General features: G+C 39.9%; 1 protein-coding gene across 1 annotated transcript in view; it reads left to right on the top strand.

The window, feature by feature from the left end:
• RFFL (ring finger and FYVE like domain containing E3 ubiquitin protein ligase) overlaps positions 1-26,559 on the top strand; it is a 64,607-nt gene continuing 38,048 nt past the window's right edge. The window contains exons 1-3 of the mRNA XM_033089515.1: positions 1-218; positions 18,581-18,734; positions 18,973-19,114. Coding sequence (XP_032945406.1) covers positions 19,018-19,114 — 97 coding nt within the window. The 5' untranslated portion in view covers positions 1-218; positions 18,581-18,734; positions 18,973-19,017. The remainder of the gene's footprint in view (positions 219-18,580; positions 18,735-18,972; positions 19,115-26,559) is intronic.

Genomic DNA, 26,559 nt, shown 5'->3' with positions numbered 1-26,559 from the left:
CGGGGGGCGGGAGCGGCCGGGCCGGCCGGCTGGAGATGGATGGGGGGGCCAACTTCCTGGGGCAGCCCGCGAGGATGTCGCGACCGCCCCCCACTGCCCCTCAGCCCCAGAGACGCCGCCGCGGCTGAGTCCCGAGCCCCCTGCCTCAGGCGTCGGCGGCCCGGATCCGGCCCCTCCCCACCACTCCCAGGTGCGGGCCGGGCAGGCGGCCGCGGCAGGTGAGGAGGCGGCGGCGGCGCTGCCATCCGCGGGGCACCAGGCCTGGGGTTGGGTCCAGCGGGTGGCCGGGGTGGGGGCGCTGCTCGGCCTCGGGTCTCGTCAGGCTGTGGTCTGGGGGTACCCCCTCTGCGGGGCGCGGCCTGGGACTCTCCTTGCCCTACATGGGAAGGGGGAAGCCCCTGCTTCGCAGGAAGTCTCCACATTCAAGGTAGTCGCACCTGTCCCATTAGAAGTCCTTTCAAAGACGGCATTTCCCCTGTAGGGGCAGTAATAGGAGCCGTGTAGCCTCAAGTATCTCCAAACGCCTTTCCGACCGGCAGGTCCAGTTAGCTTGTGGAAAGATGCTGCTTTACGACAGAGTAAACTGAGTCAGGTACGCGGCGGCCTGGTTCCCCCTTTAAAGTCCCTGCTTCCCAGTGGAAGAGTTCTGCGGGCTTCTTGGAAGAGGGAGGCGGCTGTAGTTTGGAAGCTTGTTGGAGAAGTGTGGAAGGTGGTTCTTTCCCCCAGGGTCTACTGGTCCCTCTTTGGAGAGTTGTCCTCTCTTCGTTTGAGGTGGTTTGTGTGAGGTCACCAGTGGCTAAGACGGAGAGGAGGGAAGTGGGGCCTCTCTTCAGCTGGCTGCCCATGAGACATTTGACCAGGCATGGGGAAGTATGGCTCGACCCGGGGAGCCAGGGCTGCGCAGGCATGTCTGCTCAGAGCTTGATTTCAGGCTGGCAGAAGGTAGAAACCACAGCACATTTTCACTTTTTGGTTGTCTGTCATTGGTTCTAGGGGGAAAAATCTACTTGTGTAATCAAGGAAGTGTGTACCTCGCTCCTCCCAGTCTACCGCAGGACGGCATATTGTTAGCTTGGAAATAGGGCTTTTCCCCACAAGTGTCACTTTGCACCCTAGCTAAAGGCCAGTGACATGATGAACAAACATCCCAGGTTGCGCGTGGCCTTCTAAGAAAGCAGTAAGTACCATATGCATCCATTTTACAGGTGGTTCGGAGGACAGAATACTTCCTGTCACCCCTGTTGCTAACAACTGTTTGGGGCAGCCTTGTGGTTTTCCCAGTGACAGTTCAAGTTACTGAAATGTGGCCATTTATTGAACCATTTTTTTCTAGGAATAGGAGTACGCAGGGGACGTGCTGCTGGGCGGAGTCTGCATACTGAGTTATAGGGTGGGGAGCTGGCAATGATACTTCTGTTCAGGGGATTTCAGGTTGGACAACTTAATACATCCTTTTTTCCTGATTGTATTCTCTTTGACGTTCAAGGAAATAGATGATGGTGTGGGTTTCTGAAACTTTATGGAAAATTTCCTAATAATTCTGGACGTCAGAGTAAAGTTTAAAAATTACAGTTAGTTTAGAGTTGTTATTTTCTTAAGTTTGAAAATGTTTGAAAATTGTGTATAACAATTGCAGATTGATGTGGCAGGGCTAACTAATAACTTGATTGTGTTTGAAGAAAATTCCCATGTAATCTAGGACACCCCCTTTTTAATGTCTGTATCTAATTATGAAGATGAACTCACTAAAAACTTTATTTTTTTATTTTTCTACAGTGTCAGTATAATTTTATTAGCAGTTATTATGTCAAAATTCACACTTACAGGATCCAAAGGGCATCTTAGAATATTCTAAAGCATATGTAATTAGATTTTAACGGTAAGATAGAACATATTCGCATTTTAGCACAGCCTTTAAAAAGTCAAGAATACTGAGAATTAAGTACAGTTCTATCAAGAGCTAGAAATGAACTCTGCGTGCATAGTGCCACTTAAAGCAAAGTTCCATGAAAGTATAATATAGTTCTGTGGATGTGAATTTCAGGAGCAAACAGCATTGCTTCCAAACTAAAAACTTCCATATTGTATGGATCAGGTATACAGCTGTTTTCCTGACTGTTCACATTGGAATCAAAGGTTGTCAATTCTCTAAATTGATTTAATTTAGCCAGTTGCTAAAATAATATGCACAAAACGAGAGAAAGCCCTTCCCAGAATGCTTAGAAATTAATTTGTTTTCAAACTTTCTCACAGCCAAGCCAGTTAATATAACTCTGCTTAGCACCATATAATAGGAATGTCTCTTTAAGGGCTCTTAAAATACCAATGGAAAAGGCATTTTCAATTATCAGCATTTAAGAAGACAAAACAAACTAACAAAAAGGGGCACAATTTTTTCCCTAAGTACATGTTCATTGTGATGTTTAATATAGCCACACCCATCGGTGAGCGAGTTGTGTCTAGGACTTTCTGGAAACACCTATGTAAACTTGAGGAGTGTTCGGAGAACTAATTCCACCTTGATTTTTTTATCTTTATGATAGGACTTTTATTGTTTAGTGGTAAATTAGAGACGTAAATAAAACTTGTACCAGCCATAGTGTTTATGTTTTGGGAAGAAAGATTTAACCTCTGCACCCTGGAATCTCCTAACTCCCGTGATACAGAGCTAAGATATAATTTAGAGTTTAATAGTTTAAATTGCTGTTGGTGAAGTCTCAAAGGACATGCTGCTTCTTCAGTATTATTGTTTGGTAATGGCTACTGGTTTGGTAATGGTTGCTGATTATAATGTTCGTTTGGTTACTAGTTACTGGTAGTGGTTACTTGTGTTTATGGAATAAAGCGTTGGCAATTGTTAAGAACAATCTTCTATACAAACACAAAAACTCCCATTTCTTAAATAGGGAAATGGTGTGGTCACTTTCTAGTTTTGACTTTGTTATTCATAGAGTTTTAAAATCCTAAAACCAGTTGGGCTCTTAATAGGATATCCTATTATTTCTCACATGAAAGCCATTCCAGGTAGGTAGGAATCCTTAGCCTCAAGTGTTGAAAGACTGCAGCTCCCCGTTTTTAGGTTTTAGCCGTTGCCATGGAAAGGACAGTGGTTTTATCTAATTCTGTAATGCCATTCTTAATTTAAAACCTATTATCTTCCTTTCCCTTCATTAAGACTGTCATGAAGTTTCTCTTTCTTTTTTTTTGTTTGAATATTCCACATTTTTCATGCATTTGGGCCTGCCCATTTAAGTTCTGAATTGGAGCTAAGCAGTTAATTAAGAGTATGTTTTCAAACATTTTTCTTTTTCAAAGCAAGCATAACAATCTACATTTCCTCTGGGGGAAAACCAGCTCTTTGAATCTGGTAGAAAAACAAAAGCTGGTTTTTCCAGATTTCTACCAATTCAAAAATCTTCTTCACTTTACTTTCTGGTTTTGCCAGTGTAGTGGTGAACTGGAGGCATTGGGAGAGCCTGAAGCCTCCTGAATCATCAAAAGAAGGTCACATTGTATTTAGTGCAGCTTTAGCTTTTTTAGCAGGTTTTACTGCAAGGAGTTCCAAAAAGCCAGTGCTCCTTGAAATATTCGGTACCTAGCAGTTTGCAACTGAGTCAACCGAGGGGTTCCTTAAAAATACAGATTTCCCAGTCCAACCTCCTGGAGACTTTGGGTGGGTGGGTATGAGATGACCGGAGTCTACATTTTCAAAACCTCTCTGGCATCAATTGCCAAAAAGCTCCCGAGGTGATTCTGATTTGTAGCAGGTTGGGAGCCACTGTTGTATTGCTTTGTAATTCTTTATAAATTGGTAGTCCCTTTAAAAGTATCATTATGTTATTCAGGATGTTTGATTTATTTGGTTTGCTAGAATAGCCCATTTCCTAGTCATGACAGATAACAAAGAGCTTTTATAACTTTTATGTAAATTACTTTACAGAGAGGCCCCCTCTGCTCTATTATCTATCAGGAGTCATGAGGGAGGGTTGGTGACAGTAGCTTTATTTCCTGAGTGGACAAATAAAAGATAATGTGGAAACAACTGGAAGTCTGAAAGGTATGTCAATCTAGTTAAGATCAGTGTTGGATAGGAGAAATGCCCTGGGAATTCCCTGTATGTAGGATTTAAAAATAAACACAATATGCCAAATGTTTCATTTCTACATAGCAGAAGCGCTTATTGAAAATAATAGATGCTTAATAGTCAATAAAATTTAGTCACAGGTACTTTGCTGAATTCATGGAAGGAAGGCCAATTGCTGAAATACAAAACCATCTGAGTTAAAACAGAACTGGGACACTAAATAGTTAAGGGATTAAACTTGGGGAAAAGCCGAACAATTTAGGAAATAGACAGCTGTGGTTTTGAATCCCAGCTCCTCCATCTCCTGGCCAGTGCTCCTTTATAGATACATTACTTAACCTCTGTGAGCTTCGTTCTCTTCATCTGCAAGGTGAAAATAATACCTGGTAGGATTGTTATGTGGATTAGAAGAGAGAAAATATGTTCTTTGTACATTGTAGGCAACTCAGTGAATGTTCTCTTCTCCCGCTTTCTTACAGGATTTTTATTCCATAGGCTTAAGATGTCTTTCTAAATCTGGACTTCTCTGTATCTCCTTCTAGAAATATCTACTCAGTCAGCTCTTTTAGAAGACATATGAAAGAGTGAGGACTAAAATTAAGAACTAGAGAATATAGGTAAGAAGAATGAGTCACAGGACATTTAAAACATTTTTTTAGAAGGTGTGGCCTGTAGGCATATATCCAGTTACTGTCTGCGGGAATAAATCAATAATAACACTATCCAAATTCTGCCTTATATGTCTGGGTGGGAGCCTGGGAGCTCAGATTAGGCCAGGAGGCTTTGAGGGTGGCCCCATTAGGTAGCACCCAACATCCATTTATTTCCTCATCTTCTTTTCTCCCTTTTGGTCTCTTGTTTCTTTCCCCTTCTCTCCCCTCCTTTCCCCTTTCAGATTGCCCTTCCTTTCTACTTGCCAATCATGCCACAATTACCCTGTATCCGAAAATAAGACCTAGCTGGACAATCAGCTCTAAAGCGTCTTTTGGAGCAAAAATTAATATAAGACCTGGTGTTACATTTTATTATATTATGTTATGTTATATTATATTATACTAGACTGTATTGTATTATATTATATTATATTTATTATAAAGACCCGGTCTTATATTATAGTAAAATAAGACCGGGTCTTATATTAATATTTGCTCCAAAAGATGCATTAGAGCTGATGGTCCGGCTGGGGCTTACTTTCGGGGACACACGGTATTAAAGGCCAGCCAGGCCCCTGGAACTGGAGGCGAAAAGGCTGCTGGTTGCTAACACCTGTCTCCCAGCTAAATGAATAGGCTCTTTTGTGGGCAGGATGTTAAAAAAAGCTGATTAGCACAATACTGCGTGAAGGACAGGACCTATTAATCGTACAGCATATGTAAATCACTCAATGATTTAAGCTACTGTGTTTCGCTGAAAAAAGACCTAGCTGCTTTTCAGGGAAACGGGGAAACACAGTATTTCAAAGATTTGTTTCTTAAACTATGTATTTTTTTATATTGAATTATGTTGGTTGAATTTTTCCATCTAAACCATGAATCTGTTTTTCGCCCAGACTAATTTCTGTTGTATTGATTGGAAATCATTTATGTTCTAAAGAACTTCTACCCTTAAGGGACTTTGTATTGTTCCTCAGATGTCTGACTAGTGTGTAATACAATTAAAGTTTTGTTCATTGAGCTGTTGACATAGTTAAATTTCTGCTCCTTATATATTTCTATTGGTAGCTGGGAAATTAAAATACTAGATGTTGCATAAAACTGTTTCTTTGAGGGATGATTTTACTGTCAGTTGAATGGACGTAGGCCCCAGGGTGTATTTTTTTAAGATGTCTTACTCAACTTTCCTGTAATCGTCTCTTTCTCTCTATAGAATTAATGTATTAAGACACATAATTGGCTGTTTAAGCATTCAGAAGAGACAGTGTTTGGCCTTTACCCTGTAATTATATTTTTTCCTACAGCTCTATTGAGGAAATGTATGTAATTTTTGGGAACGCCTAGGTATATAACAGTTATATGAGCACGTGAACTTTTGCAAGGCCAGAGAATGGAGTGGGTTTTCTCAGATAAGCTGTGCTATTTGATTCCCTCCCCCAAATCCCTGCTCTGTTCTTTTTAGATCATAGCATTTGCAGATCTGATGTGAAAGTGGAAAGGCTGTGGTGCCTGGCCAATTCACCTCATAATTTTTGTATGATACGTTTTACAGAAAGGGCTGTAGTCTTCAGAAACAGAAGCTGCTGTCAATGAGACTGTATATTTAATTACTCTAATCCGTACTTAATTTCCTACAGGATTCTTGGGAGAGATTCTCACCAGGCTGCTGATTTCATGGAGTTATGACCTACACAGATTTTTATCTGTGTTGAGGCTGCTAACCATTTTTTTTTTTTTTAAATGGGAAGTGACCTTGGTCTGGTAATTTCTCCATTGTCTTCTCCTACAAAAAGATACAGCAAAACTTTCTTGCTCTCAGCAGCCTTTATCAGCAGCTACTACGCAGGCGCTGAATTTGAACTTTTAAAAAACTTAAGTTGAGCCAAGTGTTCTTGACTTTTAAAATCTGCTCCTCTCCAATGCTGCAGGTTAAGCCTATATCTCTTAGTTTAATGTTCATATGACTTTTCTAGAATTGCCTATAAAAATATAATTTCATTATCTCTGGGCTATGGAGTGGTCAGGGTTCCCTGGGAGAGCGATTTGTTTCCACCAGACCAGTTCTAAGAGTAGGAGAAGCTCAGCCCCATATGAACTACTTGGAGCCAGAGTGATTTGCTGAAAGATTTTAACTGTCTTGATCCTTTTTAAAGAAATGCTGCCTAGTCATCCTGAAACTTACAGGAAGTTTGGCCAACTGGGCTCTGCTGGCCTCTGAGTGGTTAAATGTAATTCGTTAGTAATCAGCACCATTGTTTATTTGCAACTGCTGGATTATGTTAAAAGACTTGGGGGAAAAAAGCTTTCTTTGAGTAAATGGAAAGTCCTCCTCTCCCACCCCATCCTCCGCTTGTTTTTTACTCTTTGCTTTGGAAAATCTTTCACATGCACACAGACTTACAGCAGAAGAATCAATGTATTTTATCCTAAAATATACATGGAAGTGTGTTGTTCCCACAGCATTTTCTTCGAATCTAACCGTATTTTTTTTACTTTCATAATGATTAAGATGTCTGCTTGAGAAATAACCAAGCCTCTGTCTACTCCCAACCTTTTCCTAGGTCTTGAGTCAGTGGGTCCATAGCCAATTAATTATACCAGGCTAAATTATTTTACATGGCGTGGAAGAAGATTCACTAGAGCATAGTCTTTATTCGAAAATGCTAGACAAAAGGCACATTCTAATTTGGGGAAAGAGGGTGGAATGATTTCTAGGGCTTTAGCATGAGTGGGTCAGCTGAAGTTCAGCCAGTTTGAGGAATTCGTAAGGATGGTTCTGTAAGAGGGAATACTTGTTTGGAATTGTTTTTGCAGTCATTGTTTGAGCAATTTGGATTTTGTGGAAGTGAAGAGGAGCAAGGGCTAAGATTTTGTTCAGGGGGCATAGGGTGGGAAGGTTTAACCACCGCGACTAGGATTGCCCAGTCCACAGTGGAAAGTTCTTAGTCCTTCAGGGTCTCTCACATTTCTCTGCCTCTGTTTTCCACCTTTTGGGCATGACTAGATTCAGGTACTCTTTTTGGTTATTTTACCATATACTGATGGAAGAGTTTGCACAATCATTCTACGGCAGAGCTGAGGTTTACCTTAGCAGTGTTGACTACGGAGCAGGAGGGGAGGCACATGCCAGAATATCCCCAGAGAACCAACTGGGCACTCCACATTCCCTACCACCGTCTCCACGTGGTGACTGAATCGTGGCGCCCATGCCCATTGGGCTAGCCCAGCGTTTCCTGACTTTCTGGACTGTTGACATAGTTGCAGACCAGCAGCTCGATGAATAGTGACAGTGAACAAGCTGATTAATGGGGGACAATAAAAATGATAGTCCTGCAACATTACTTTCAGATGATCTTCATCAGATTCCTAAATTTTATTTATTTGATAAAAATTTTCATACAGCATATCGACATGTCTCTTGTACAACCAAAACTAATATTAAAAATGAAAAGATGATGACAGTTATATCTAATTTAGTTTTTCTTTGAGATACAGGCTATCCATACCTGCACTGTTATTTGTGGAAACACTTGCAAATAGTAGTTTTGTCTCCTTATCTCATCTTTTTAGAAACAGCAAACAAAAATGAGCCATGTGTTTTCTTTGATACAAAATGCAGGAGTTCTGGATATCATGTCAGAAAAGCAGTTTTTGATGCCATAGCATGTAGTTAGATGTTTATGTGTATTTTAATATATACATCTGATCTTTGCAACTAAACAGTATTTTTTAAAATAAGGAAAAGTTGAAATTTGTTGTATATTATAAATATAGGCATATTAAAATATGCTTTCTGTTTTAATTACTTATTTTAAAATATTTTATTTTTTACCTAAAATATTTTTTTTATCAGGGATTACATACAAATTGTGACCTTTTTATATTCCTAAAGGCAGTAAGGTTATATATTACTACAGTGGATCTCAAACTTTAGTGTGTGTCAGAATCTCCTGGGTGCTTATAAAAAATATAGATTCCTGTTTCTTAGCCCAGGCCTATAGAATCAGTATTTGGGAATGAAGCTGGGGATTCTGATGTAGCTTATCTACAGACCATACTTGGAGAAAGTATTACTGTAAGAAAGAACCACACATTTAAAATAATAATAATAATAAAATAATAATAATGTTGAGAAATGCTGATATTAGTGGGCTGCCTTTATTTTGCAGAGGAGAGAAGATACCCAGAGTCACCCAGGGTCTTCAGCTAGTTCGTTGGCTCTTGCAGACAAGCAGTGAGGTCTGATTCGGTACTCTTTCTGTTAGATTGGTTTCTCAAATTACTTTCAAACCACAAACTATAGAATAGTGAGGGCAAGTGTGTTTGGGTAATTTCAGAACGACACATAACTGAATTGGCACTTAACAATGTGAAAAATTAGTGCTTCTCAAACTATTTATGGTGAAGGACCGGCTTTGTAAAGTTTTTCAGTCTGTTGCCAACTAATATTTTTATTTAAGTACAAGAAAAATAAGTTGCCATAAAAATGGGCTTAGATGTCATAGCAATGTCGATGTGCTATAAAAGTTTCTTCACACTTACTGTGATGCTTTTTGCTTATATATCTTGACATGGACCTCCATGGAGGGTCTGCCGCTGCACACTTTGACTGGCATTATTCTAGGTGGTTCTAAGGATGTGTTAGGAACTCGATATCAGAGGTCTTGGATCATTTTCTTCCTTGCTACCTGTAACTGAAGCAACCAACTGAGAACTCCTATTCCTACTTGGTATTAGAAGTTTATCACTTGGTGATTTGCTAGATCACAACCACAATTTTAATATCTGGGGATTAGGTGAGGGACACTTATCTTTAGAAATAGGTTCCATTTCATATAATGTGGGCTTAAAATTATCCTTTTATACATGGGCCTCTTAGGGTGGAATGTGTTTTAAAAATGATATTAGCAGTAGTTGTTACTTGTTTGACTAGTTTTAGTTTTATTAGCACTGAAGGATTGTTTTATAGTTTAATCTTAATTCTAAAATGTAATTGTATTTGATACATAAACCAGTAACTCTTAAAAGCACATTTGGCTAAACAGCTAAAGCATTGGGTTAGAGAAGAATTTATTGGAGGTTTTTCTTTTCTCTTTTCAGTGTCTTTCTGTTTGTCAGTAGGTCTTCTCAATAAATTGACTTATACATAAGATATATAGATGTTGGTGCCTCACGGGGCCTCCTGTTGTAAGTGATATATTTAAGAATAAATTTATAGAGCTTGCATTTGGTGCCTGTATCAGGAGAGATATTTACCTCTTTTAACTAAACTTCTTTGCCTATAACTTTACTCACAGTGTACAAAGATGCTTAAAGGTGGGAGACAGGGAATACAGTTTGGGGGGGGGGTGTGCAGTTTCTTTGGGCACTGCAGTTTGCTTTTGCGAAAATGTCAAAATGAGCATTGATTAGGAGCAGGGGAGAAAAATCTCTCCATGCATGCTTTGTGTCCTGGCTTACTTGGATGAAATGTCAAACTTAATCGATTATTGGAGCTATTATTTTAGTGGTTAAACAATTAATGAAACTGTTTGCAAGGAACACGGCTCCTGTGTCTGGACTTTCTGCTGGAGAAAGTTTCAATTGTTCAGAAGTAGTACTAATTGGAAAAATGCAGCTTCTGTGGCTCCTAGCACAGCTGTCTAAATTACTAGCTATATTGGGGCTGTTGGACAAGCATTGTTTAACACTTTCGGAAACAATTTATGTTTCTGATTCCAAAATGTCCGATGATTGCTCCCTAGATAGCGTCGCAATCTAGAAATGGAGAAAGGTATTGTATGTGTCTAGGTTATTCATGTCAGGTCTATTTTCTTAAAGCACCACTAGAACAAACTTCATTTTTCTCACTGGGGCAGAGTCGGGGTGGGGGACTTTAGGGGACTGTTGACTGTCTGTGTCTTCTTTCACTCATTGTTGACTATTCAGTAGGATATGTAGCATGTTGTCAGGCTGTGCGCCAGCCTGCAGAGGACTTTGGTTATCATAACCTTGATTAGAAAAGAAGGGAGGGGAACATGAGTGAGGGTACAGGTGTGTTTGAAAGTCATTCTGCCTGCTATGCGAAGTCTTGAATTTTCACTTTGAACATTTCCTTTGGTGAAGGGTTTCATAAAATTGTCTTTCTAAAACAGTCCCCTTGCCTATTGAAATCATATGTTGCCAAGTATGCTCAGCAGGATTTATTTAACTCATTCCATTGTATAAGATGACACTTTTTTCTGAATGAAAGTGTATGCATTCTTTGGTAGGAGTTAGGTAGGGGAAAGGCTTATTCTTGCCTACAAATAGGAGAGGATTTTGTGTAAGACTGATCAAAAGACTGGCATTTCTTTTGCTGTGTGATACTCATCTGTGTGTCATATTTTCTTTCCCTGTATAAAAATTATCAGCGCTTATATTGTGTGCTTACTATGTGCCAGGGACTTTACTGTATGAACTCATTTCATCTTCCCAACAGTCCTCTGAGGTGTAGGTGCTATTATTTGTGTTCCACACATGGAACAGAAATGCTGCACAGAGAAATTAACACAGTGTTTGAACCCAAGTAGTCTGGCGGTAAAGGCTGAGCTCTCAACCCCCAGGCTACAGCTTCTTCACACTCCACCAGTTCATCTATTACGATTACTTTTCAGAGTAGATCTTTAGAAATAGGTACTATTTCATGTAATGTGGGCTTATCATTATCCTTTTATACATGGGCCTCCTTGGGTGGAATGTGATTTAAACATGATATTAACAATACTTGTTACTTGTTTCACTAGTTTTAGTTCTGTTAGCACTGAAGGACTGTTTTATAGTTTATTCCTAATTCTGAAATATAATCGTATTGGGTATATAAACCAGTCACCCTTAAAAGCACATTTGGCTGAACAGCTGAAGTATTGGGTTAGAGGGAAATTGATTGGTGGTTTTCTTTTCTTTTTTTTTTGAGTGTCTTGCTGTTTGTCAGTAGGCCTTCTCAATAAATTGATTTCTGTATAAGATACATAGCTGTTGGTGCTTCATGGGGCCTCATGTTGTAAGTGATAGTGGAATAAATGGTATAGATCACTTTCAGTAAGAAACCCTGATCATACAGAAAGTTAAAACTTTGTTATTTGGGCTGCTTTGGGTATGTGTGAGACCCTGTGAGGACTGGCCTGGAGAATCACAGAGGAAGCATCATTTTAATTTTTCCACTAACCTCTCTCACATTTTGGAGACTGATCCTGAGACTTTTGTACGAAAAACCGCAATAAGAAGCTTGTCACGTGTGACGTGCCCTACCTGGTACCACATCTTTCACAATTTGTCTAATTGGTGCAATTTTTAGATGCTTTTGATTTCAAGCAAGACACTTTTGGCTGAATGCTGAGCCGAAATTGCAGTGAGGGTTCATTCTATGTGGGTTACTTCTGCTGCCTTCTGGCTCATTGCTCCTGGCTTGGGGGGGAGCTCAGGTAAAAATACCTGGACGGATAGGGCACAGGTAAGGCCTGAAATGGATTTCGGATGGTTGAGCCAGCAGCTAATCCGCGCTTGAAGAATCTTATTTTTTCCCCTGCCATAGTAGGTACTGCAAAATAATATGACGTGTGCTTTGCTTTATAGACTTTTCACTTTCCTGAGTTCCCCATGGTGGTTGGACAGTGAAATGAACAATTGCATTTTGACAGTCATGCGCAGCCGCTGTCCTCCGTCATCCCTAATGCTTGGCAACGAGTGATATGTTCTCTATCACTATAATGTTGTCGCTTCTGAAATAACATGGAAGTGGAACCACACCAGAATGTGGCTTTCTGAAATGGGCATTTTTCACTTAGCGCGGTGCCCCTCCACTCAAGTTGTTGTGTTAACAGTAGTCCATTCCTCTTTATCACTGAGGAGTATTCCATGGTATGGATGTACCACAGTTTTTTACCCACTCACCTACTGAAGGGCATTTTGTTTGTTTCTAGTTTTGGGCTAACAGATAAAGCTGTAGTAACATTTGTGTACAGATTTTTGTGTGGGTACAAGCTTTAATTTCTCTGGGTTAAATGCCAAGGAATGCAATGGCTACATCTTATGGTAAGTTGTACGTTTAGTTTTTTAAAGAAACTGCCAAACTATTTTCTACAGTGGCTGTACCATTTTACAGTCCCACCAGCAATGTGTTAGATCCACCTTCTCTGCGTCCTTGCCAGCATTTGGTATTGTCACCATTTTTTATTTTAGCTTTTCTAATAGGTAGCATACCTGGTTTTTACATTTGTCAGATTACTTAGTAAAACTGATCTGGCCGACAAAGAGCAAAGATTTTTGAGTTGTGTGTTGTTAGCCTTCCGTGTGGCTCTGCCTCTGTACAGTGTTCAGTGCTCTGTTGACTTACTTTTTAATCCCCCTGCTGTTGTTTTCTTGGAAGAGGGAAGACTAACCAAGACCAGACTTACGGGAAACCAAGAACTGTGAGCACGAGACTCACTGTCCCTTTATCTGGCAGCACCTAGCACTGCCCTGCTTCTAGCACAGGGCTGCTGGCAGTGGTGAATGAACAAACACTGCTATCCCTAAACTGAATTTTTGGTTAATTCTTTATAAATTTGCCTCAATGAATATAGCCTTAAATATACTGAAAAGTTGGCTCAGAATGGCCCTGACATCTTGTTCAAATTGTTTTGTTTTTATTTTATTTGTGAAATGATTGCAGGTACTTTATTTCTGGGAATATTAATTAGCTTACACTGCTCATTTTAAAATCTTAAAATAGCACAAAAGTGTGTGTATATATATATATATATATATATATATATATATATATCAGAATGTAAACCCCCATCCTTACCAGAAGTAACTACTATTAAATGGTTCTAGACTTTTTAACTATATATAAGTTTTGTATTCTTTTCCTCTGTGTTTATGTGTGTGTGTGTGTGTATTCGTGTATTCGTGTATTCATTCCCCACCTGCTGTTTTGTAGTGCTTTTTCTTCCCCCAATGGACATTGTTTTTTTCTGTGGTTTCTTTTTTTTTCTTTTTAAGCACTTAATGCCTGGGACAGAGCTTTGGGTTCCTTTCTCTAACCTTTTTTTTTGTTTGTTTTCTTATAAAAGGGATGAGAGAAATACCTTTGAAAGATCTGAACAAAATATATTTTATTCCTGTTACAGGAGTTTGGGTTGAAATAAGGTTGTACCTTTATTTGCAAGTAAATCAGTAGAATTCTGGATGTTAGTATCTTTCTATCCATTTTATTATAAATAATGCAAGTCTGATTTTTGATGTGATCTCTTGTAGAACCTTGAGGGAAGCAAGAACTATGAGCACAGTAATCTTTAGAGAATGTATAGCCCTTTGGGTATTTGTCTACTCATCAGCTGCTTAGTCAGATGGAGTGTTTTCTTAAGTGCTGCTGAAATGCACATTTCAGTCTTCATTTTGAAATCTCTCCTTCTGTCTTCTCTCCCTCTTCCATTACTTTGATTACCTTGATGGGACATTCAAGCTGTGTGGGCTTATCCTTTTATTTCCATAGCCTACAGAAGCCAGTTTGAAGATTAAGTGTAGGTGAACAGGTAATCTTATATACTTGGCGAGACATCACCTGTCAGGATGAAACACATGTCAACAAAGGCCTCCTAGACTTGAGGTCCTGAATGAAGGTAACTTAATCTGGTGGCATTTTTGGTGAACACCGGGGTGAAAATTTAGGAAGTTTGACTTATTGGGGCAGGGCATGAGTATGGGATGAGGAATTGGGAGAGAGAGAGAGGGAGAGAAAAAGAGAGGGGAATGTATGTATTTGGGGAGGAGAAGAATCCAGAGGTATACAGTAAAGAAGAATGATGAATTCAGGAAATCTTCAGAGTCAAAGTACGGAATCTTTGTTCTGAGAGGGTGATAACTGGGGGGTAGGACAGGAGCTTACTAGTCAACGTTATTGGGGTTATTTACGTGATGGAGTTTGATGACAAGGGCCTTTGCCCTGCCCTTTTTCTGTATTAGCAGCTCAGGGGGGAAAAATGAAATAAGTTTGTATAGAAAAATTATACCCATCAAATGCTTCCAAGATTTCCATTGCCAGGTGTCTAAAGTGAGCTGCTCAAGGTAGCCATTTGGTCACGTCACTGACTTCCTTTCTCCTGAGCTTGTCATCAGGTCAGATGGTGTCCTGTCAGCTTTGGATTTTTCCTTTTCCTGCAGGCTTGTTACGTTTTCAATTCATGACATTTAGGAGCCTCGTATTTTCATTGTGCCTGAGGTAGGCCGTTGCTATCCCCTTGATATCGGATACCTTTCTGAACTATGAAGTATTATACCACAGTCGATAATAAATAAAGTACCCACAATTACATTACAGAACAGATTCTGGTAACTGTCCCCGCAGGGACAGACTTGGTTCGTGTGCCCTTACGCAGCTCAGGGGTTGTTTTGCAGCAAAGTGCTATGAAGTGGGTTGTGCCGCGTGCAGTGCCAGTTCCTGTATCTGAACATGAAAGTGGCTCGTTAAAGATTAAAGGGATTGCCTGGTCCTTCTGGCCCCAGGATGGAATGATCCCTGCCATGGCGACAGCCTTTGTCTCCCAGGAGAGGCCATTTTATACAGCAGGTTTGTGCTTCCAAATGTTACAGTAAGCCTGCGTTGGCTGATGCCGTGGTGATAAGTTGGCGTTTGGGTACTCTCAAGACACATGAGCTACGTAACATCCCATGGTTTGAATTTCTGGGCAAAACTGCCTTATTAGGAAGTCAAAAGCCTCGACGGTTAACCTGTATCTTTGGGGAGGTTTTCCCCTCGGTTTTATTTGAGTGTTCTTCTGTTGAGTCAAATGAACTATAATTTTCACAGCTGTAAAAATTCCATTAAGCCCCTTGTACTGCATCCCAGGTATGAAAATGTCTCAGTACAACACGGCTGGGTGACAGCTAAAATCCTTAAGAGTAGTTACGATAATTGTCTCTGGAGACTTGAAGAAAATAATGGTCCAATCGACAAAATAAATTCTGTTCAATTATGTTCTTGGCGGTTATTGTGGGTGAGGAGACAAATGTCTAAAACCTGCTCAGTGAGACTACTGTTCAGTTTGGTGGTCTTTGAACAAAACTTTGCGTTTTACTGGGAATAGTGCTTCGGGGACATAGCTATGACATGTTTCTCAAAATATGATCTAAGGCCTGTCTGCATCAGAATCACCTGGGAGAGGGGGATGCTTATTAAAAATTCTGACTCTGGAGCCCCCCTCCACTTCTGCTAAGTCAGTGTCTGGGACTGGGACTGGAACTGTCATTGCCAGTAAGCACCCCTGCTGATTCGGAAGTACCCCCAGAGCTGATTCTCGAGGATCCTAAAATTTACTTCATTTTTCATGTTTAAGTTCTGTTTTATTAGGTGATAGATATTTGGCTGACATGCATATTCTCCACTTTGAAGAGGAGGTACCCTAGTTTTTGTTTGTTTGTTTTTAAGAAAAGGTTATAAAATCCCAGAACACCAAAGATGAGAATTTGGCAATGTCTCTAATTCTTAGCATGGTAAGACAGCCACTGGTGCCTGGAAATTTGGGTTTCTCAATTCACCAGTCAGGAAAAGGATGTGGACATAGGTAAGATTAATTTTGTTAAAAAGAAGGTACAGTATCATTTAGGGTGTTGGGACTGGGAAATTAGGTAGATGTTGAGAGGAGAAAGTAGGAAGGGGAAAAGATAAAAGTAGTTTATAAATGGTACAACATTTTAAACTATAACTGAATTTTAAATTCCTAGCTAATATTTGGATATATACTTCTTAAAATAAATTCACATACTGATAAAGCTAAAAATACCTCCTTGGTTTGCTCCCACTGCAGTTCCCTTCCTGGCGTGTCTATCCTCTCTTATCTTTTTCTAACTATTTGGTAATTTTCTGTAGATTTGGAAGACTACAGAATCCTGAGAAATATATTTTTATTTCTCTTTGAAATGAAAATACCTGCTTACTGTTTTATAATGTTAAGATATAGTACAAAAAACCCCCCAAACAAACGTGGGCTATTAATGGCATTACATATTTCTGTTCAAGTAAAACAAGGGGTATAGTTGTGTGCAAATTATATATATACACACACACACACACACACACACACACACCTATACACACATAACTCTTATACATATACACAATCCTATAACATATCTGATGTGACCACCCTTAAAAAGTAAATCTATATAGCTTTGGGTGGTAAATTACTTGTCTGAGTTTTAAGATAATGTACTGAAAGAACTTAAACACAAAGCCACAATTATTTTAAAAATTTCTCACATAGCCTTATATTCTCATAATTTTCATATAACCCTGTAAAACCTCAAGTGCCATTAATGGTGGAAACCATTAATTCAAAATTAGCATCTTTTTAAAGCTCTAAATATGCAATCCTCAGCTTTTCCAGTCTAAAAGAAGGAACTAGGATGGTTATATTCTGGGGAAACTGATGGGACTGTAAAGAATCCCAAACAAGGAAATGATAATCTGCACTAGCTCTCCTCCCCTGCTAAATTGTGTTTATCTTAGCAGAATTAGGAAGTTCTAATGTTTCTGGCCCTTATGTTGCTCTTCATATCATTTACATTTATTTCCTGGGCACAGTACCCTCCGGATTTTCTCTTCCTTATTTAAAGTTTACTGATACAATGAGTCAGAAGCTTCTAACAATACTGTGCTTTTTTCCGAAAGAAGTTCCCTATTTGTCTATACGGTATGTGCCTTGAGAGCTGCTCCATGTCAGAATAGTTGTGACTTATCATCAACTACAGCAATATTTTTAAAAGTGTGGTCCATGAGATAATGGTTGTCAACTGCTGTAAAGATGCGTTTATCATTTAAAAAGGGCTAATTAACGTACACTGTAGAAAAACTTCAAACAGCCATTTTCTGAAAAGGAAAACACTGAGGGGGAGAAACAAAAGAGGGAATCTCTAGGGTTGGTGCAAAAGTCATTGCAGTTTTTGCAGTTATTTTTAACCTTCTAAACCGCAATGACTTTTGCACCAACCTAATAAAACCTTATAGAAGCTCACTGTGGCTAAGGATAGTAACTGTGGAATAATATAGTTATGGGGAATTATGTGAGTTGGATAAATACATTTTTTTTTAAAAAATTAGCCCCTTGAGAAGGAATAAAATTAGGTAGCATCGTTTTTTAAACCCAAATTACGACCTTTTACATGTATTTTAATTGACCTAATAGCATTTATTGAATGACCAGTGGGTTGGCAGCTACATCCAGAGTTCGCGCTGTTTGAGACTTACCTTGAAAGACCGATGAGGCTAGTTATGGTGGCCTTGAATGTGTATGCTAAGAATTAGTTACTGACCACGGGGAATTCTGAGCAGGGAACAGAAGACTCTGATATGAACTTTATTTTTTTGTCAAATGAAAACATAGAAAGCAAAGACTTAATCTTTTGTTTTCTTTGTGTAGCACCCATGCCAATTCTAGCCTGTCAGGTTAAATTCAATAATAATTAATTGCTGCTGATGAGCCAGTCATTCTAGAATTGATTTTTTAATAAGCTGGCCAATAAATGAGAATCGGCATAAATTCAGGGATTTTTCTTTTAAAAGCAAGTGTTAATGCATTTTCCACAGATTCCTATATTCCTTAAGCATCTAGCAGGTATGATGGTAGGTAATTTAGCTTTAGCATAGAAAATATGGCAGCTGATGAAACAAGGATCCCCCAGTATTTGTCTTAGAGAACTTGAGTCGTCTAAGGAAGTAGAGAGGTCAGAAAAGGCCTAGTGGGGAAACAGAACAATGAACCCTGGATAGCAGTGACAGAAATTCACCCTAATAATCGAACCATGCTGAGATAACTGAGCAAGTTCTCCATGTCCTCTGACTTAGGTGTTTTGATTTGCAAATGCAAAGTGATTTCTTTATCATCTTCTTGGGGGAAATCTTCAGAGCTGTGAACCTGCTACTTCCAGTCATCTTGCTGTCCCTGAGCCCCAGCTGTTCGCAGGTGAAATTTCAAAAAGGGACCACTGGAGCTTTCCAGGTAAGGGCTCCCGAGGCTGCTGATTGACCGGCAGTTGGGGAATGAGGTTTACCTGTCCCCAGTAATCAGCATTCTATTTAAAAAAATCAGTGGGGCGCCTCGTCTAGGTTGCAGTTGATTGCGGTTGGCTCAGGCTGAGTTGTTTGGGAAATACGAGTTTTGCCTGGCATGAGTCAGCACTGCCCTGGGTAAACTGCCTGCTCTGTTGCAATCTTGCTTACTAAAGATACGTCCCCAGGCGGCACCATTCACTGCCTGAAAGCCACTGCTGTTGGTTCCTGAGATGATCTCATCCGAACATGGCTTCAGGGACCTCAGCAGCAGGAATTGGAGGCAGCTTGCTTTCTGCCGAGGCAGTGTTTTGAAACAGGCAAAATCAGGTAACCCCAGACTGATTTCTTTTAGTTTCATTAGCCATGCTGAGTTGCAGTAGAAACTGGGGAAATCCTTAGTCTTCAGAAGTGAGTCAACACCTTACCCATTTGAGTATCTTAAAATTAGTCATTCAACTCTTTGGGACTTAAGGGGAAAAAAAGTTTCATTTCATTTGGGATCTGGATGTGGTTTTAGACCTAATTGTATCATTTAATTTATTATATAAACCTTAGAGAAGCCAAACAGGTTTACAGCTTTACCCATCTTTTGCTCTTGTGTTTTGTTCTTTTTGTGTCATGTGAGAAAGAGTTTAGTCAAACTAAGCTATTGTTAGAGGAAGAGAGAGAAGCAAACATACTTGCTGATCTACGCAATCATCGTGAATATTGAATGGTAGAGACTCACTGTCTTACCAGTGAGTTTCCATAGTCCTTTCGGAGGTATTATGAAGAACCTCCCCTCGTCCTTATCTCTGGTCAGGCTACTGCCCTGTCTCCCTCCTGGTCTTCATCTTTTAAAATCTTCGACCTCATTACTAGGTAGTTGCCCCCGTCAGAGTTTGCTTCTGCTCCTTAACAATTATCCCAAATGATCCATCTTCTCTTTTGCACAAAGAAGCCTTCTCTGAAGCACCCTGTATCAACTTATCCTAGTGAACTGGCTTCAGCCTAGAAGTCACTTCTTCCATGAAGTCTCTTCTTAGTCACCAAGACTGGATGAGTACTCAGGAGAACCCTGTTTTGACTCCGATCATAAGATGTGCTGAGAACCAGCATGTTTTGTTAGAATTATATCAATAGTACTTGGCACACAGTAGGTTCTCAATAAGGGTAGAATGAGGAAAAGTGTATCCTCTACTTCCTCAACTCGGATCCTCTTAGCAACCCTTTATTTTGGCTTCTACCCACATTACCCTACTCAGGTTTTCCTGAAGATCACCAATAAACTCTTAATTACCAAAGTCAATGTCCTGGTTTCAGCCTTCATCTCACTTAATCTCTGCCTAGCATTTCGCACTATTGAACTCATTCTTTTTTTTTTTTTTTACCCCCGTTTGGCTTTGAGACCTTGTCTCTTCTGAGTTTTCAGAGTATCCTCCTATTATTTCTTCTGATTCTCTTTTGATTATCCCATAAATGTTGAGATGCTTTAAGGCTTTGCCTTGGGTATCTTTTCACTCTTTCCCTGTCCCTTTCCTTTAAGAATCTCTAATATACCCATAAATCCTTCTGTCCTCAATATGTCTTACCAACTCAGCTGTTTCTCCCAACTTCAGATCCTTATTTCCAACTTTACAAATCTTGACAAACTTTGTCTAACTTGACAAACCTACTAGGATGTTCAAAAGGCGCCTTCAGTTCAGCACGTACGTAACAGCTCATTATCCTCCCTGTCCAGTATCTGCTGTCTGCTTGTATTGCTGTATGTTTGAACTCTGGTAATTATATCCACATCTTCCTGTTTACTCTTTTTATGCCTCACGTCCTCTAAATATGCTACATCTATGGTTGCTAAACCCTTTTGATTACTATATTTGAGTACTGTTTGATGTGTCTTTTCTTCATTCCCTCTGTATTGCCTTAATTTACCAGAGGTCAGAAACTTGACATTTTGTTTGATCCAATGGCTTAAAATTTTGTGTGTGAATAATTTTAGGCAGGATTTGTACTCTTCAAAGGTTACAGGTTCCACATTCCACGGTTCTCCCAGATCTTACATACTAAAGAAATTACCAACTTTGCCTCTAGGAATTTGAGTTTGTGACTTCTGGGTCAGACCTTATCACATCTTGACTGGGCTTCTGCCGCTCCACCATAGCTCTTTCTCTGCTCCATCTCCATATTGTTGTCAAAATTACCTTCCCAAAGGCCAAATCTAATCTTTTCGTTCTCAGGTTTTCCGAGTGCCTTTGGTTCCCTAGTTCCTGCTTAGCTTGGCAGGTAAAGTCCTTCACAATTTGACCCTATCCTGTCTGTTACCATTACCCGTCTTATCTCTTTCTCCTTTCCCCAGCCATTTCTCTCCTTCTTAACCTCACAGAACTTCTCATTTTTCTGGTTCGTGGTTATATCCATGCCCTTTTAAGACTCTGCCTTTTTTTTTTAGTGGTTTTCTCCTCTCTGACTCATCTTCCAGGAGACTTAGTCATATGTTAAACCTTTTCTGATCTCAGGAGAAGTTACTCTTTCCATTTGGATGTCCGCAGCCCTGTGTGTAGCTCTTCTGCTAGACGGTTGAGTTCCTTGACTGAACCTGGTCCCTGCCCTAGTTCCATCAGACAGTGGCTAAAGTGGGTCCCTAGGGTCAAACCACTAGTCCCAATGTCTTTATTCGTCTTGGCAGTATGACAACATTTATAAGCGCTCCTGTTTGATAGCATGTTTTTAGTTCCTGTTTGATGAACTTGAGCGCATGGTGCCTATTTTGTATCTGTCACTTACAAACATCAGGTAACCACCCAAAGTTAATGTGAAGATGTATAGGGCTTGCTGAAACCTAATTTCCTAGTGTCACCTAACATTTTTGTAGCACTTTATAAACTTATTTCCTTGTATCATTTTATTTGATACCTGCAATAACCTGTGTTAGGTAGACTTTATTATCCCTGTTTTACTGATTATAAAGCTACTTCTGACATTGAAGCATACATTCATAAAAGATGCAGAGGGAAACATGTTTTTACATTGCATTAAGCAACTGGCTTGTCCTTGTAGTTTAATATACCCTCCAGAAAAGGTGCCTTTGCTCGATAGGCAAGTACGCAAGGTCTTGCTTTGTACAATGCCACTTTATCTTGGAGCTAGAAGGAAGAGGTACCCAGAGCCTGTCTGACCTATGGAAAGGCCTTGACAATGTTAAGAGACCTTGATTGAAGTTAATAGTGGGCCCACCCCAACCTCTCAGGCTTTCCTATTGTGCTTCAAACGTGTAGAATTTATTAAAACCTACTGCGGTCGTGGAGTCAAATCAAGTTGACGAGTGAAGAGGGTTATCACAAAATGGAGTAAACAGTGTTAAGAGCAGAAATGATTTCATAGTAATTCTAGTACCTGGTTAAGTTTGTAGGGTAGTTCACAATGTTTGGGGTGCTGATATGCCATATTTGATATGTGGAATTTGATTATAGAAAGATGAATCATAAAGCCTAGGAAATAATCTCTGTTTTAGATGCTGGTATGTGAGAACCAGTTTTGTATCCCCCATACTTAAGAGGGGAGAAAGTGATTAAAAAGTTAAAAAAAAAAAGTCTAGATAATAGTTTAGTGGTTACCAGAGGGTCAGGTGGGAAGAAGGTTATAGAAGAGCGTAAATGGGGTCAAATATATGGTGATGGAAGGAGAACTGACTCTGGGTGGTGAACACACAATGTGATATATACATGATGTATTACAGAATTATACACCTGAAATCTATGTAACTTTACTAACAATTGTCACCCCAATAAACTTCAATTAAAAAAAAAAGTCATCATTATAAGTTCTTTTAAAAAGGAAAGATTTTAGCCTGGAGAAGAAAATGCTAAGGGATGGCTTGATTACCATCTTCAAGTACAAAAATAGTTTTGCCAGGGGGATTTTGATTAATTGTTCTTCATGTACTTGAGAGAGACTTAAAAGGAAATTGGGCTTAAATCGAAGAAGTAATTTTAAAGAATATGAGGAAAAGTTTCTTTTTTTTAAATTTTATTGTGTAACTGTGTCTCTCCAGGGCCCATCAGCTCCAAGTCGTTCTTTAGTCTAGTTGTGGAGGGCGCAGCTTGGCTCCAAGTCCAGTTGACGTTTTCAATCTAGTTGCAGGGGGTGCATCCCATGTGGGAACCGAACCTACAACCTTGCTGTTAAGAGCACGTGCTTTAACCAACTGAGCTAACCGGCTGCCCCAGGAAGAGTTTCTTGATCTTCAAAATTGGGAAACGTTTGAATGACTGCTAGGTGAGAGTGTTGATTTTCTGACTGTTTCAGTTATCTATTACTGTGTAACAAATCACCCTAAAACTTTTAGTGGCTTCAAATGACAACCCTTTTATTGTTCATAATTCTGTGGGTTAGTAATTAAGGGGAGAGAGACATATTGCTTTGTTCTATGTGTGATGTTGATTAGACAGGAGGATTTATCATGGCCTCAGTCAACATATCTGGGGCCTCAGTGCTAGCTGTTGGTGGGGACATCTCGGTTCTCCTCCATGAGGTCCATTTCTCCCTTGGCCTACCATCATTCATTAATCTAGACCGGGCTCCTTTTCCATGATGGTTGGCTTCCAAGGGGCCATACTGGAAGCTGTAGGGCTTCTTAAGGCCTCGCCCTGGGAGTCATGCATCATCCCTTTTGCCCCATTCTTTTGGTTAAAATCAGTCCCAAGTGTAGCCCACATCCAAGGGCAGGGGGCACGGACTCTACCTCTTGAAGGGTCGAGTGTCAAAGTCACACTGCAGAGGGGCATGCAGTATGGCTGGGATTATTGAGGCCAGTTTTGGAAGCAATTTACCACACTGACCTTAGAGATTTTTCATGAGAGAATAATCAATGCATGTTTATTGAATAGGTAGTTGGGGCATATGATTTACAAACTTGGCTGCATAGCAGAGTCATCTGGAAGCGTTTTATAAGCAGAGACTCCTTAGGTACCTGACATGTGAATAGGTATCTCCTGGAGGTGTTGGCACATAGAGACACTCTGTGTCCTTTCTGTCCGGTCACTATCAGTAAAATGATGACGGGGGTGGGGAAAATTAATTATCAGTGAAACGGCAGTGGGGGTAAGGGGAGGGACCAAGACGGGTCCAGACAGGTACAATAGAGATAAAAGGCAGATTGCTGGGTGCCGTAAGAGAGGCCTGCCGGCTCTTCCTGCTTCCAGGGCTTGGCTGAACCAGCCATGTGCTACCTTCCAGCCTGTTAAGTTATATCCCATTCAGTTAGCACATCATCAAAGGAGTGTTTCTTGATGCCTCACTTATTTTTTCTCCTAGTTTCTAGCACTTTTTCCTCATAGCATTTTTTAGTTTTATAATTAAACATTTGTGTGATTATTTGACTGATAAATAATAGACAAAATACCTCTGCTTTGCTTTCCAGTAGCTAACAGTGCCTGCCTCATAAAAGGTACTCAGTAAGTATTTGTTGAATGAATAAGTGGTTGATTGAATGCATGAATGAATGAATGAAATGATAGTTGAATTGAGTTTTAAAGGGTGATTAGAATTTTTGATAGGTGGAGCAAATGAATGGGAAATTCATAATTCTGAAGCAGAAAGTGTGGATTATTTTGCTCATAATGATTTCAGAAGATCGGAGGGTCTGGTTTGGGAAAAGATGAAGGGTTTGGTTTTGAGTGCACTTGGTCTACTAAATTTGGGGTCTGGATCTTTAGCAGGCATTTAGAAATGAGGTACTGAAACTGAAGGGTAAGATTGATTCCAGATATTTAGATTTGGCGTTATCTGATTGAAGACTGTGGAATCTGTTCATTCAGCAACTACTTACTGAGCTTCCACTGTGTGCCAGACAATACGTTGTAGGGAAGGTGAGCTGAAGTCTGACTGATAAGGAGCCAGCTTGATGAGAAGAGCTGTGGAGAATGTTCCAGGAAGGAAAGGAACTACAAGTGTGTAGGTCTTGGGACAGTAGATAATGTATTATTTTTGAGGAACTAAAAGGAGACCACCCAGGGCTTAGAGTGAGGTGAAGGCAGGAAAGGTAGGTAGAGCCCACATCAGATGGTTCCCTCGTGCACCATGTAGAGTCTAGGTTTAAAAAAAAAGCATTGTGGGAAACCACTGATGGCTTTAAAGCAGGAGAGTAAGAAGCAGAGTGTATTTTTGAAAATAAAAGTTTACCCTGACTGCTGTGTGGAGAATAGAGTAGCAAAGAGGGACCACTAAGGAGATGTTTGCTGTAGTTCTTGAGAAAGAAAGTAGCACAGCCATGGACATAGTGAGAACAGAATATTGGTGGGATATGTTTAAAATGTAGAACCAGTAGAATTCACTAGAGAAGGAAAGGAAGAATGGTTAGTCCAGAGCCCTAGGGGATATTTAGGGGACAAAAGGAGGAACTAGGAAAGGATAGGGAGAAAGACTGGTCTTTGAAGTCAAAGGAGAGTCAAACTACTGTAGTTTCAGTGAGAGCTGCAGGGGCAGAGGGAGCATGAGACAGACTGAAGGAAGAACATGGATAGGTCATTGGTGTATGGGGCCGCAGGGAATTCATGAAGTTTAAGGACATAGGGAAAAGCCATGCATTGACTCTGTTTCCCCGAAAATAAGACCTAGCCGGACAGTCAGCTCTAATGCGTCTTTTGGAGCAAAAAATTAATATAAGACCCGGTCTTATTTTACTATAAAACCTGGTCTTACATAGTATAATATAATACCGGGTCTTATATTAATTTTTGCTCCAAAAGACGCATTAGAGCTGACGGTCCGGCTAGGTCTTATTAGTATAATATAATACCGGGTCTTATATTAATTTTTGCTCCAAAAGACGCATTAGAGCTGACGGTCCGGCTAGGTCTTATTTTCGGGGAAACACGGTAGCCATCAAGGTCATTGGTGACCTTGGAGAAAGGGCTTTCAGTAGAGGGGAGTGAAGTGATATGAAAGTGAAACAGAATACCAACTATTCTGTTGGGGGAAGTAAAGAGAATTAAAGAGAAAGGGAAGCCCTGCGGAGAGCTCACATTTTGCAAACTTGCACAGAGAAGAAGTATGTGTGAAGGCAGGTTTTTCAAAACTGTAATGGGCCAATATTTACTGAGCATCTACTCGACACCAGTCATTGTGCCAGGAGCTGTACCAAGTCTATTCTATTTATCATTGTCTTTAAACAGTTTGCCTAACAGTGTGGTGACCTTCAAAATGAATTTCTAAATTCTAGGGGTATGTGACCTTTCAGGTACAGGAAGGAAATTATCAGCACTAAGTTTTTCTGTATTTTTATCTTACCCTTTGAAATTTGTTTTAGTGTTTTAGATAGAACAGCATATTTGTATAGTAGTCATGGTCTAATTTGCTGTTATAATAAATATATTGGACATGTACTCATTTTTTTTAACTGGTGGTCAAAAATGGTGGACTCTACCCGTCTGATGAATAAAGGGGAGTTATTAAAATGAAGAGAAAAGAAGAGGCAGAGAGAAGGATGGGAAATCAACATGCCCAGTAGTCTGCACGTTGTTTTATACCTCTTAGGAACCCTGTGAAGTTATTTTCCCCCATTTTACAGACAAGAAACTGAGGACTAGAGAATTGAACTTGTCCAAGATCATACCACTAGGTAACTGGTAGAACTGGAAATTGAAACCTAGCCTGTTTTTCTTGAAAGCCTTTTCACCTCATTTACTCTTTTCTCTTTTTATTTGCTTAATGCTTTTCATATTTTTCCATCTAATTCTCACAGTGATACTATAAGGAACATATGAAAATATCCATTTTGCAGTTGAGGAATCTGA

This window comes from Rhinolophus ferrumequinum, chromosome 21, assembly GCF_004115265.2.
Source record: "Rhinolophus ferrumequinum isolate MPI-CBG mRhiFer1 chromosome 21, mRhiFer1_v1.p, whole genome shotgun sequence".
NCBI lineage: Eukaryota > Metazoa > Chordata > Mammalia > Chiroptera > Rhinolophidae > Rhinolophus > Rhinolophus ferrumequinum.
This window is presented reverse-complemented; position numbering and strand designations above follow the sequence as displayed.